Source organism: Cardiocondyla obscurior, linkage group LG13 (genome assembly GCF_019399895.1).
Source record: "Cardiocondyla obscurior isolate alpha-2009 linkage group LG13, Cobs3.1, whole genome shotgun sequence".
In the NCBI taxonomy this organism is placed as follows: Eukaryota; Metazoa; Arthropoda; class Insecta; order Hymenoptera; family Formicidae; genus Cardiocondyla; species Cardiocondyla obscurior.
The window spans coordinates 3,085,720-3,099,220 of NC_091876.1; the positions used below are offsets into that span (position 1 = coordinate 3,085,720).

Here is a 13,501-nt window from a genome sequence, read left to right on the forward strand (position 1 = left end):
CGCGCGATCAAAATCAACTTCGGGGCGAGAAACGGATCGCGCCGACGGCGAGGTGGACAACCCTAATGAATATGCGCGATCGGACGGGAATTGTTTTTCCTACGTCAGGCACACGGGCGCTCGTCGGAAAAGCCATCCATCACGGAAACGTTCGCGCACGCAATCGGATTACATTTATAGCCGGTGTGAGCATGACCGCGATTTTTCGACCGTTCCTTTTCCCATTCCGTCGTCGCGCCTTTAACGAGATGTATAACGAGGACCCGAGACTTTTACCGTCCCCGGGAAAAAGACACGAATGGCTGATGAATGCAAATAGCGCCCGGGTCTCGACGTGCGCTCCTTAAAGTATTCTTTTATGTCCGGAAGAAAGAGGGTATCACGGGACAGCGAAAGGGGGAGGGAATAAAAAAAAGAAAAAAGAAAAAGAAAGGAAAGACATCGCGAACGGAGGAATAAAGTCAGCCATTAAAACTACATTTATGACGTTCCACTGCGAGGTAAAAGTAAAGCGAAATGTGTAAACTGTGCCAGGCCATGTGCGAAATTTAATGCTACGTACAACCGCATTTTCCTCGGGGCTGTCTTACTTATCTTACTTATCCCTATCGCCGGGAGGTGAATCCGGGCCGCAGATTCCTCTCGCAATTGCGTTAATCGCGCAGCCTCGGCACCGGCGTTATTAAACAAAGCGATTCCGGTGCGATTCCGTACATTTGCCGGCATCGATCTCTTGCTATGCAAACCGCGAGATGCGGGAATGCGAGGCGTCCCGCGTACCCGCTCTTTGAATCTGCGGAGAGTTGCTCACTTCCGGCATACCTCCGAAACGACTCCGAAGCGCGAGAATATCTCTATCGCGGGCTGCGCTTCGTTGAAAATCGCGGTTGACTCCGTCCGTCGGAATCCGTACCTTCCGGCAGCATCCCGCGCGAACGCGTAACGTATACAGATGCGTGCATGCGATGCCGATAAAACGCGAGTTTTGCGCGGCGACTGTTTTACAAATGGGACACGTCGTAAATCCCGGGGCGAAATCGCAGCCGTGTGCACTGAGGGATGCCAGGACATTTCGTTATCTGGGTTAGGTGCGAAATAGGGGTGAGTACTGTCACCGTCGCCATCAGCGCGCCCCGATCCCTTCGTTAAAAGCATTACAACGCGATTGCCAAAACGCAATCTCGTAAACCCAAAGCATCCCCGCCGGCTCGCCCGAGTCATTATAATCGATTGATCCTCCGTTTTGAGACGCGACGATAACGTTATCGGTGACGAAGGGACACGTGGAGTGCGAGCGGAAAAAAAAAAGAAGAGAGGGTGAATTGAAATGGTTGTAGCTGGGAACTAGTTTCGGTTGATGCGTCGCTCTACTTCCTGTTCTGATAAATCGCGGAAATTGCATGGTCGTCGCGAAACGCCAGGTACGCGCAGGAAGCAACGGAATGGTGTCTGACGAAAGGAAATTTCACTTTTCTCTATTATAAATCCGCTTATTGAACGATCGAGAGAGAAAGAGAGAAAGAGAGAGAGAGTGTGTTAATAATAATTTCATGTAAAGAGGAATATTTAGAAAACAGACCTTTCTACCGCGATTTGGTTCTAGTTATTTAAGCGTTTCCTTCTCGTGAATATCCGCGGATATTGTACACATTGTATCAAGATAATAGTTTAATTAACACCTCACTAGAGATGTAAGATAATAGAGCGACATAAACGTTCGCGGCAACGCTTATCAACCTTAATTTGTGAAAAGGAGATATTATATCAAGCAATATACCAGAAATTATTGTTAGTTTAATTAACGTTTCATATGCAAACGCGAGCGTCGAGCGCAATGATTTTAACCATTTCAAAAAGAGACACGTGGATATAAATGCTGCGATACAGATTGATCCCCTCGCTTTTAATATCTCTATGTAATAAAATCATCTCACATATCGCGTACATTTTGAAAGTATACTCTACAATTTTTAATTTTATTAATATAATAATTACTGTAAAATATATATTTTTTTAAAAAAGAGTAAAAAATACATGCTTTTTTTTTGAAAGGATTAATTTAATTTGTAAAATAAATGCCACTAATATGCGGCGAGAATTTATTATTCATAAAATATTACTAAAGACATTTTTGACGGTAAATTTTGCCGAGTGACGAGCAAATAAAACCCGAATGTGAAATAGCTTCGCGCAGATTTAATTTTTTTTTTTATTTATTTTTTTTCCCTTTTTATTTTTTTGCAATTCAGCATTTCTCGTGAATCAAATAAATTTTACGATTCGCGACCTTCGGTATATGTACGCTGCCGCAGTAACGCGGATCTTTTATACCGTAAATTGCTCGAAAGAGAATCGGTTGATCGATATCGCAATATAACGGTTCAAGACGCAAAATTCCGTTCTTGAGGCTACCTTTTTTTTGTTTCCTTTCCTTTTTTAGTTTATTAAATCCAGGCTCGAGAGAGAAATCTCGGGGGTAATAAAGCGCGGCTCGGTCCGGAAAAAGAGCGACCACCTGTTTTAGATTGCGGTATACTCAAAAAGTGATGTGTACGCTCGCCAAAGAATAACGAGGCCGTTAAACGTTCCAGCATCACGCATTTTGAGGAGTTTCGTGCCTAACGTCTGCGTGTTGCACGCTAATTTCCAACTCATTGTAACTTAATCGCAGCCGGCGGTAACGAGGGTGTACCATCCGAGGCCGCGCACCTGCCAGGATATAATCCCATTTTTTTTTCCCGACACCCCGCAGTGCGTGCTAAATCCGGCAACTTATTTAGAAACGTTTCCTCGCTAAGGAAGCCGGATAATTACGATATCAAGGAAACAAAACTAACCACGTTGCATGCGGTTATTTTCAGAGAACAGAGCTTTGGGTTACTTTTCTTTAAAAAATATAGTCACGTAATAACTCCGCGTACAAATATTCTAATTAAATTTCTAAATACGCTTTCTATTTTTATTAATTAAAAAAAAATTGCATTTAGATCTAGAAAAGCTCTACATATTATTCCGTATTACCTGTCGTACATCGTTGTACAAATCAATTGCTATGGATTTAAGTTCGTCAACAAGTTAAACATTCGTTCTGTCGTAATGATTGCCTCGTTACACGCGGCTCGCGCGTAAACGAACGGCGAGTGTTTAATGTCATGTCAAATGCATCGAGAATGACGAACGTTTCTCGCTTCTTCGCTTGAGAATGGGCGCCGCCAACTATTACACGCTTGTTTGACTATCCAGGCTGAAACGGCCTGGGAGGGAAAACAGATTAGCGGAGAAATAGGGTTTGCACGGATGCAGATAATTGAGTGTGAGCTACGGCGATCTACCGGGAAAATTACTGCACGCTGGATGAATAGAGGCCCCTAATTTCTCCGCGTACGTCTCATCAATACGGCGAATCGAGCCATATACGAAGAAGAAAAATATCCGTTTCTAAAATCGACCGATCAAAACCAACAAGGATGTAATTCGACGGACCTGCTGCCCGATTTTATTCGTCAAATTGGAACTCGATCAAAAGAGAAAACTCGTTGCCGCGAACTTGTAATTTTTTTTCAATCAGAGCCCGATTACGTAAATTCTTATCGCAGGCTCTTAACTTCGAGAATAAACATTTCCGGGATTAAGAATTTTATACGAAGCATTTTGTCGAGTTACATTCCCGTTGACATTAAAGCCACGGTCGAAATGTCAAAGGATCCGGCTTCCTCACTTCTCCAAACTTAATTTACGAAAATTCCTTTGCTTGCTCGAGTATCTCCGTAATTAAAAATTCTCGTAATAACCTTTACACGGAGCAACTTTGAGTAAGCAGATGTTTCAAGCGTCAACTGATTACGCGGGTGTATCCAAAATCCATTATTAGTTTAAAAAAATGTGAACGATGGCGAACGCGCTTTGTGCTCCGCGAGTATCCCATGAATTCGCGCACACCGTCGATCGATGGCGAGCAAGGTCGTCCTCGAGAATAAGTATGCGCTATCGACTCGCATAAAACGAGCGGAAGATATCTTCCCTTAAACCGAGCGCGGCAATGTCACATGCGATCCATTTAACGGAGCGGAATGAGGTGATAGGATCGCGCATAACTCCGTTAAACCGCGTAATTTCCGCCGGACGTTAATACGAGGCGACCGATTTTCAAGATACACAGCAAATACCAGTCGCATTAACATAAAACGGTGGCGAACGTCGTGTCGCGGCACGCACATTTCTGACGTTCTCGCCGGGGTCATGAATTTCCACGAATGCACGCGCGGCATCGATCCACTATCCGCAGAATCCATTATCCGCAAATATGTCCTAGTCCATAATTTACGAGTTATCCCCACGAGATGGACGGTAATGCACGCGATTAAGTCATGATTAATACGCGGTACGAATCGCCATTACAAATGAATCACTCGGTCTTTTCCGCGCGGTCTCTTTGGTAACGCTTGTGTAAGTACGCGTTAACGTCTGTGTCTTAATTTAGAGTTTACGCGAGAAATCACAACGTCGAGTAATAACAAATAATTTTTTCTTTTTTTAGCAATTAAAAATTTCTTTCACCGAGGCGAAATAAAAACATTTTTTTAATCCCTCATCGTAACGCGACGAAATTTCGTAAAGATATAAATAAAATTAACGTTCCGTTGTATAAATTATTAACCGAGAGAGAACGTATTTTCTAATCGCGGGTGGCAATAAATCGTCATAGTTCAGCCGTTTCACGTTCGTCGTTATTAGAGTGGTCAGTGAACATTGGGAATTGACACCTCACCGAGAACACGAAAGTCGGACATGGTTCAATATGATAATCCGTGCCCGTTGGTTAAGCGAGAATTCGGGTAACTCGCGAACTGACGTGAGTAATAGCTCCAATCCCTAAAGCCATGTAATACGCGTTCGCGTCTTCGCGGGCATGTGATAATTCAACACGTTTCGTGCATGCCTTAACGATCTATCCTTACGCAAGTGCCGTGATGCTTGCGGTTGCGTACAAAATGAGCTCCATAATTGGATCACATGTATTATCCGTTTGATACCACCTGCGCAACCTACTTCTATCTAACTAGTCCTCCGAGGATACCGTGACAAAATTTAACGACGAGCTGCATAATTATGCCCGCCCTTAAAACGCAGTCGCCCGCAGCTATTCGCGAGATACATCGTCGAAAATAATCGACGAGATAAATCGGTCTGTACGACGAGCTGATAAACGCTCGCACGTGGCTGCGCGTTATCTTAAGACAGTGCTACCCGGTAAGAAGCGAAGTCGCGGCCTCTCGCACACGTCGATTTGGCATCCGTTGCAACAATAGCGATACAATATCCGACTACGATAGATGCCGTACCGATGCCGGTCTACCCTCTCGTTGTTCAAAAGTTCGCTCTATCGCCGCCCATTGTGAGCCGACAATAATTACGAGAAGCACATTGTTTCGGGAACGCGATTGTCCTCGCTCTCTTTTTTCCACCGCTCTTTATTCCTCGAGAAGAAAGAAGGAAAAAAAAAAAAGAAAAGAATCAAACTACGAGTACATCGGATAAGGTAAGCGTGCGGTCGCTCTTCGACCTTGCGTCCCCGGGTGAAAAATGCACGGTGTTTCCGATTCAGCCCCGGGTGGTTCAGGTTCGGTCTCGCGTGCGACGTTTTAAAGCGCGAACGCGAAGGAAGCACGGGCCGGCCGTGAAAAAGCATCGAGGGACGGCTTAGTTCGCGCTTAACGTCACTTTCCCTCCGCGCTCTTCGTGTTTAAGACGACGGGCCATTGTGTAAGCGGTCGCTGAATAAGTCAGCGTCCGGACAGCTCATCTATGTCCCAGCAGGTAAATTGAACCACCCCTGCCGGGAGTGAGTAGCCTTAAATTTTGCAGCGGGGACCGCCCACCTAATACGTCCTCGCGTGTTTGCTCAAACTATGCTTTTAATGTTAAGGACAGAACGCCAGGCGCGATTGAACGCAAGGCACATTAGCACACATCGTACGCTACCGTACGTGTAACATGTCGCGAGATCTCCTGTCGTGTTCGGTGGCCGTTCCCGACGAAAAAGATTTCGCGGAGCAAGAAACGATTTTGTTGATGCGAGCGAAAAATTCTTGACGAACGATAAAACTCGGGGGAACCTCACGGCGGGGCTCAAAGGCCGCATACATATATTCATCTTTGAAATCCGAAATGTTGCTAGTGCGCGAAGCTACCCGACGGAAATATAGCGCTCTCAGAATGCGGTCTGCGAGCGGTGGAAACATTACTTCATGTAATCGTAAGATACGAGTATAAAGCGAGCTCGCGAAGTCGAATAAATAGTCCGCGAGCCGAAGGCGAATATAAATGCGGTACTCCCGTCGAGATATAAATCCTTCCCTGGTCCCTCCTAGTCCATTTTGATAAATATTCAGAGCGCCCGTCCGCAAATATATTTTACTAGATATAACAAAGCTTCGCGCACGTCATTTACTCTTACTTCTACATACATATGTATATGTACGTTAAAAAAAAAAAGAAAAAAATAACCGTTTTATATTTAATAATTTTCGGCGATGAACGTACGTCCGTACATATTTCGCACTGAATATATCTTTTCATAAACGATGTAATATAAAAGGATATTTGCGACGGAAATACGGAGAACGAAAATATCCTTCCCGTGCTCGTTATGCTCCCATTCACCGTGATTCTCGCCTCGTGCATGTATTTATTTCGTGTATTAACAAATTGCATGTCGATTTTTCAAATCGAGTTCCGCGCGTACGATTATTTTAATTACGCTTGATTAAAATGTAATTTAAAAAAAGAAAAAAAAAAGGGAGGAAGCGCACGTGTAATTACAGTCTCCTCGCGATGATTTTCCGCGAACAAAAATGGCCGGGATATATATCCGGGCACTTCTGCGAAAAGCGGGAGACGGTATTCCCGCGGTCGCAATAAATTCAAATGGTTGCCGAGAGACCCTATTCTCCCACGGTCTGGAGAAAGAACGACGACATACTTTGGTACGCGCAACTATCGGACCATAAGTGGCACGGTGCTCTTTCAAATTCCGAAACTATAACAACCGTCGAATAAATCTCGACAAACGACGGCCGTCACGAAAGGGGGAAAAATATGTAATTTCGCGCAGATTTTTTACGCGTGACGTGCATACAAATTTCCTCCAGACGACGACAAAAAAAAAACGCGCGACACATGAGTGCGAATGCAAAACGCATGCTCGCTAATTTATTTTACAACAACAGAAGATTAAAAACCGATGGGGACGATTTTAGAATTTATATCGATGTCGACGCGAGGGAGTAAAAATTACTTGAAATCGTCTAGGGTTTCATAAAACAAGCGATATTACATGTATGCGAATCCGGGCACGCCAACAGTTGCCGTCAGGGTTAGACGCGCCGTCGACACGATACTTGGACGTAGTTTCCCCGGCGATATACTTCTTTTCACGAATGCATTGTGCGAAGCAGTCGCGCGGAGTTTGCGGATATTTACGTTGGCGAGTCTTGAAAGGACGTGCATCGACTCGGTGCCAGGTGGCTGGAACACCGCCGCTGACCGTCGCCGCGGCCTGCCAGTGAATATTTCACGAGAGTCGTGAAAGTAACGGGCCGCACAGGATTCCGAACTGTGCACGACTTTGAGCTTCATCGAACCGTGCGTCAGCGAAAAAAATTACTCGGCCGCCGCAAAAGCCTGAGCGTCATGACGAGCCGCAGATCCGATATCGACGCGGACCACTTCGGTATGAATGAACAATACCGTCATGCGGGGTGAATTATGCGCACACGGATAGCAAAAGTTACACGCGTAATTACGCTCCGAGACGATTCGATACGTTCGAGACGTGGGAATATTAAAAGAAAGCACGCGCAATCAGCGCATTAATTTCTGTACAAATTATATTCTCCAATTTGGAGAAAGAGAGAATGTTTTTTTTTTCTTTTTTTTAAAGCTTTAGCTTTTATAAAATAAAATTTTTTTTTTTAATAAACAGTTATCTGTGCATTTAAATATTGTTGAAATCGTCTCACGGAATTAAACATCGGTATTAAATTATTATTCATAGCGCCAGCGCGTACAGCGCTTAGCGATCTTATTACGAAAGGTACAATCCCTAAAATCTATTGGAAACTTATCGTACCATTGTATCTATCGAGGAAGATATAACGAAGCGACAAATTTAGCTATAAAACCGTGATTGGAAAGATATAGATAACCCGAGATCCGTTCACGGTTACAAAAATGTATTTGTCTGATATAAAGTTATATTCATTTTTGTTTATAGGTAACGATTGTATTATGCGCTACGATAACCTCGTGTAAAATGTAAAATTCGTTCATCACGAACAGTCGGATATACGAGGCAAATGTTCCGTTATAACGTAGCAAATCGATTGGAAAAAAGTGCTTTTTACTGATGATTGAGCGTCCAATATCGCTGTAATCAATTCATTTACGTAACCGCGTTAACACAATTTCTGTGGGATGTTCGTGAATAATCAATACTTCGCGAGACTATCTTTAATAAAGAACGAGTTAAAAATACTGGTACGAGCTATGTTATATCGGTTAACGCGTGTGGCTGCAATCTTATAATAACGAAGAAAACAAATTTGGTTCGGTCCGCAAGCTCCGCGCTGAAGAAGTTTGAGCAGCGACGCTAGGATTAGACGTGAGCACGTATATATAATCTCAACATAACGCAACATTCGACAAAAATTGTGTTACGTTGAACGTTCAATCCTTTTATTCAACAAAAGAAATAAAGTAAGCGAACTAATGGCTTTTAAAATGCCTTGAAAGCCGTCGCCGAGCTTATCTTCCTTTCAGATTTTCACTTTTCGGACCTCGCGGGGTCGAATTTTTTTCCAAGTCAGATCTCTCTAATCGCGGATTGAAAGGACGAGATTATGCAAGCGCCAATAAAATAACTCGGAATAAATTGGTGGAGATCCGCGGGTGCGCGAGAAAACGGGGGCTTCCTGCAAGCTGCTGATGAAAACAAATTGGCGTTGCGCGGCAAAGTGCGATAACGCTCATTTGCATGTTACGAGTGCGCGGTAAAAATTGTGATAAATGCAACGGCGTAAAGTACCTCTTGCATAATTTCGCGTCCGCTGATTCGAGAGATCTCGAGAACCCGCGAACGAGATGGGACGGGTCAAGGAGGGGAACGTACCTGCTTGAAGCCTCGATACATGACTCGGATCTCCTGGCGCGAGAACTTGGTCTGTCGCAGAAGTTCCTCTATAGGCACCGGCCTGGTGGTCTGCTGCCTCGCCCTCGTGCTCTCGAACTCGAAGAACGCTTCTTCCGGTCCCGGCGAGTCCGGTGGCGTTGCCATGACCTTTGTTCCTGCCTAAATTGTCGAAATCCCACGACAAGGCTGCCTCCACCTTCCAGCCTCCCTTTGGGTCTTTTTATATCCGACGGTGACCCGCGAGGTCACACCATCGCCGACGCGTTTCCCGTCATCGTGCGTCTCATCGTGCGTTTCCTCTATCGATCCGCGCTCTCGCGTCCCGCACGGCTACTTCCCCCTCGAGATCCAGAACCGGAGGCGGTGAGCAGGTGCGAAAACTCCGACGTACGGGGGATCTGCAAAAATATTTCCCGCCGTGATAACCCACCGCGGCTTTGTGCGAACGGGCCGCACGACGCGTGCAATGCGTTCGTTCGGTGGCGAGCGGAGCGTAACGCGAAGCGATATTTTTAACGTTCTAATTACACGCGGCGCGCTTATCGATTATATCAATGTTCCCTCCGATCGGATAATTAGTTCCGTCTTTATAAGTGAACGGTCATTACGGCGCGCTCGTGTATGTGTGCGTGCGCCTGTGTCTCCAAAAGTAACGATTCATAGTCTGCGTGAGCGCTTCATGTGTCCGACTAAAGAACAGCTGATTGGATTAACTTTACTTAATCACTGCTTTATCGAACATTATAGAAAAAAAAAAAAAAAAAAGGGAAAAGAAAAGATGTAACTTTTTCATTCATTTCTTAAGAAGGAATGAAGGTATGCAACTGATGGATTGGTCTATAAGAAACACTCTGCGAAATAAGTTGGATTCCGGTACGAGGAATGAAAGATAAATGACGGAGCTCGTGATGAGATTATATCGGTGTCATATTACAGATTTTTCGAGGTTTGGCATAGGTCCCAGAAGGAAAAGATAGCGGACAAAGGTTGAGCGAGGATACGTGGGACGAGCAGGTTTGATCTATGCACCCCGGAGTAGCCTCAAGTTCGCGATTCTAGGATAAAGCCGTTTCCGTTTGATAGTTGCGTGCATATACGCTGTTAATCACTAATAGCAAGGCACGAACATAAACTGAAGCTGCGTCTTAGATCTAGATTTCGGGGTCACTTCGCGAGGATCGCGCAAAAATAGCTCGGTAAGACGAATGAATACCCGCTCTCGTAAAAATCGATGGCTCGGAATTCGCGAAAGGTTACCGTGCCAAAACTTCAAGATCGATTCTGGGCGCGGTCGGTCAAAATTTATTGATAAGGAGCAAGCGAAGTCATCGCGGGATATGCAAAAGTGTGCCGAAGTCTAATTCGGAGTCTATCCCGAGTCCTCCGCGATTTTCGGCCACGAGAAGGAAGTCAAGTGAACACAGCGAGAAAGAAACTTTCTCGTGTTGGCATTCAGTCAAATTGCTTAATTATTACTTTTAAAATATAAGTATTAGGCCGGATTAAAACTTTTTTTCTTTCTTAATTAATAAAAAGAAATTGCCCCGTTTAATTCTGCAATTTTTTACTTTAACACGATAGTGATTTTTTTTTTCAGATTTATATAAAATAAATTAATAAGTAATAATAATTATTATAAAATTGACAAATCATTACAAGGTGCAACAACTTTCTTTGCACGCAACTCGCTTTATCCGCATCGATAAACGCTGGATTCACGGAAAATGTTAAAGATTAATGTTAAAATATTTATATCGCGATTGTCGCGTATATATAACAATGTAATACAGGGTCAGCAAGGATATATAAGATGTATAAATAAGCCTCACCGTCCGACCTATGCTTAATGATGTAAAAAGTATTACAGTGGACAATTATTCTAATTAAATCAGCATTCCAGAAAAATGTTAAAAAAATGTCAAAGCGCGTTACGTCTAAAGTGCCTTCAGTCTTCAGGATTTTATCTTTCACTCCTGGTACAACAATATTGTACCTCAACTACTTTGACGTGCGTTAATTGCGTAACATAATTCCTTTTCTCTTAAATAATTAAACAGACATCTATCGTTGTTCTATCAATGATTAAGTAAGCGAGTTTTGTATTTAAATAAACAGCTGTGCTTATTGAAAATGAGACTGTGCAAATTGAGATTTCAATCGTAAATGACGAAATATATTCCTTACTAAAAGAAATACGGATGATTAGACCCGACAATTTTCCAATATTGGGTTTTCGAATTTAATTTCCAGATAAAGCTATAGATTTTATATAGACGTGAAGATTTCTTCTGCATGGATTATGGGACTTCAATACTGTGAGATTTCAGAACAAATCTCACGGTTTCATTAACTTTTTCACAATATAAATGGCAAATTTTTTAACTTTATAATTAAAAAAGTTTTTTTTTTCAACTTTTTTTTTCAATTAATTTATATTTCTAATTAACTGTATAAAAATGATGTATGTACGTGTTATACAAATAGCGTCAAATAAAAATGCAAAAAAGAAATAAAATTAATGCTTAGAGGCTTTCAGAACTTTTATGTCTAACCTATTTGGATTTTTTTAATCCAAGATCCGATTTAATCAAGATCTTTCATTATCGAATTCTACAATATATCGCTGAATTACCGAGTCTTCTCTCGCATACTGCTACCGTTACTCCCTCGCAATTGATACAAGATATCAGATTAAAGTGGTCGAGGCCAGGACTACTTGTGGTACTTTTCTTCTCGTTTCTTTTCTTTTTTTCTTACATGCAACTATTATAAAATACGAATCTCAAAAGTTCCCCCTGCTTTCCATACAAATAAACTGTTCAATATGAAATAGATAACTAAAATATACCGTAATGTTCTTCCTAAAAAAATATCAAAAGTCTCCTTATATTTTCATCATTTTGCAACTAACAGTTACATTCCATAACCAATCCTGGTCTTCATTGTCTAAATCAACGACCCGCGGACTTAATCTCGTTAAGAAACCGAATTTGCCGAACGTGCATTGCGTACGCCGTTTCGCCGGTGCAGCTAATAAATAAATCGGGAAAAATTCTCACCTGTTACGAGGCGGCGATGACGATCCACGGCGATGCCCGCAGGTGCAGATCGCCGCTGTGCGGTACCCAAGGTGCAGGTAGGGAAGTAGGAGCGGAAGTACACGCGGACGCCTATTTCTATCACGGATCTCCCACACGGGCGGTTTGAGAAAATCGCGTCGGCAGCGACGACGACGATGGCAGCGGCGGCGGCAGGGGCGGGGGTGGCGGCAATCCCGGGAGCGAGAGGTAGCGGCTCGCACGCGGCTGCATCAGCGGCGGCGGCGGCGACGATAGCCGACTCGAGCAGGTGGATCACTCGGCGACGCGGTTGACGACCCTCCCAGCGTCGTGCGTGGAGACAGCGCGGCGACGGTACGCGAGGACGTCAACTTGCCGATCTCCATACCATGGTCCCGTCGCGCTTCGTATCGTCGCGCCGATCATCAGCATCGGCGTGGACTGATCATCGCCCGCCGCGGAAAGAGGAAAGGGGGAGGGAAGACGACGGCCGATCGAGCGAACGAAGACGTCCCACGAGGCACTGCCGGTCACACTCGCGAAAAGGGGGAGGAGGAGGGGGTGGAAAAAGGCTTCTGCGAGGAAGCGCGTACCGCTACGTAATGAAAAACGATCCGAACAGGTACGCAACCGGCGGTACACTGGCTTGGCTGGCCTGGACAGGGCGCGCGCGGAGTGCATCTAGGTGACGCCGCCGTTTATTGGCCGAGCCGCATCCAATCGCGAAGCGCTAGCGCGCCAAATCGCCGCCGCGCGTTCGAGTGGAGTGTCTGCTTGAGCCCTTCAACGCGCCGGCATACCTTCCTTAAGCCACCTGAAGGTCGCGGTACTTGCGAGGGTGGCGTATATCCCTTCGCGTACCGTCGCGCAGACCGTAGGACCTGCGATGCTAAAATGCACTTTACATAGATTTTTTATTAACGACGAAAATAAGAAAGCTCGAACAGATACGAGAACTACTTACCGAGTAAAACGCCCCTCGCAAATTAGCGGGCTCGATACCGTCACGCAAACGTGACGCAGTCAGCTCGCGAGCTTGGCGTGACGGAAAATATTAAATTCCGATAAACAGCGTATGTACTGCAAGCGCAAAAGGGTTCGTTAATCGAGATTTAAAACGCTTGAACACATGTAAATCCACGACGATAAGATTACGAGTAACGGCAAAATCTACACTGCTTGCCATATTGGCGGATATTAGAATTAGAAAGTTGTCGCGATCAGTACACTTAACGAGTGCAGTAACCAACTT

General features: G+C 44.3%; 1 protein-coding gene across 2 annotated transcripts in view; it reads right to left on the reverse strand.

Moving 5' to 3' along the window:
* The window catches only part of LOC139107660 (A-type potassium channel modulatory protein KCNIP1), a 35,612-nt gene extending 22,194 nt beyond the window's left edge, over positions 1–13,418 (reverse strand). For both annotated transcript variants that reach the window (XM_070665439.1, XM_070665438.1), the window contains exons 1-2: positions 12,250–13,418; positions 9,170–9,588 (exon numbers count right to left, since the gene is read on the reverse strand). In XM_070665439.1, the coding sequence (XP_070521540.1) occupies positions 9,170–9,334 (165 nt within the window). In that variant the 5' untranslated portion in view covers positions 9,335–9,588; positions 12,250–13,418. The remainder of the gene's footprint in view (positions 1–9,169; positions 9,589–12,249) is intronic.
* Between the last annotated feature and the right edge of the window lie 83 nt (positions 13,419–13,501).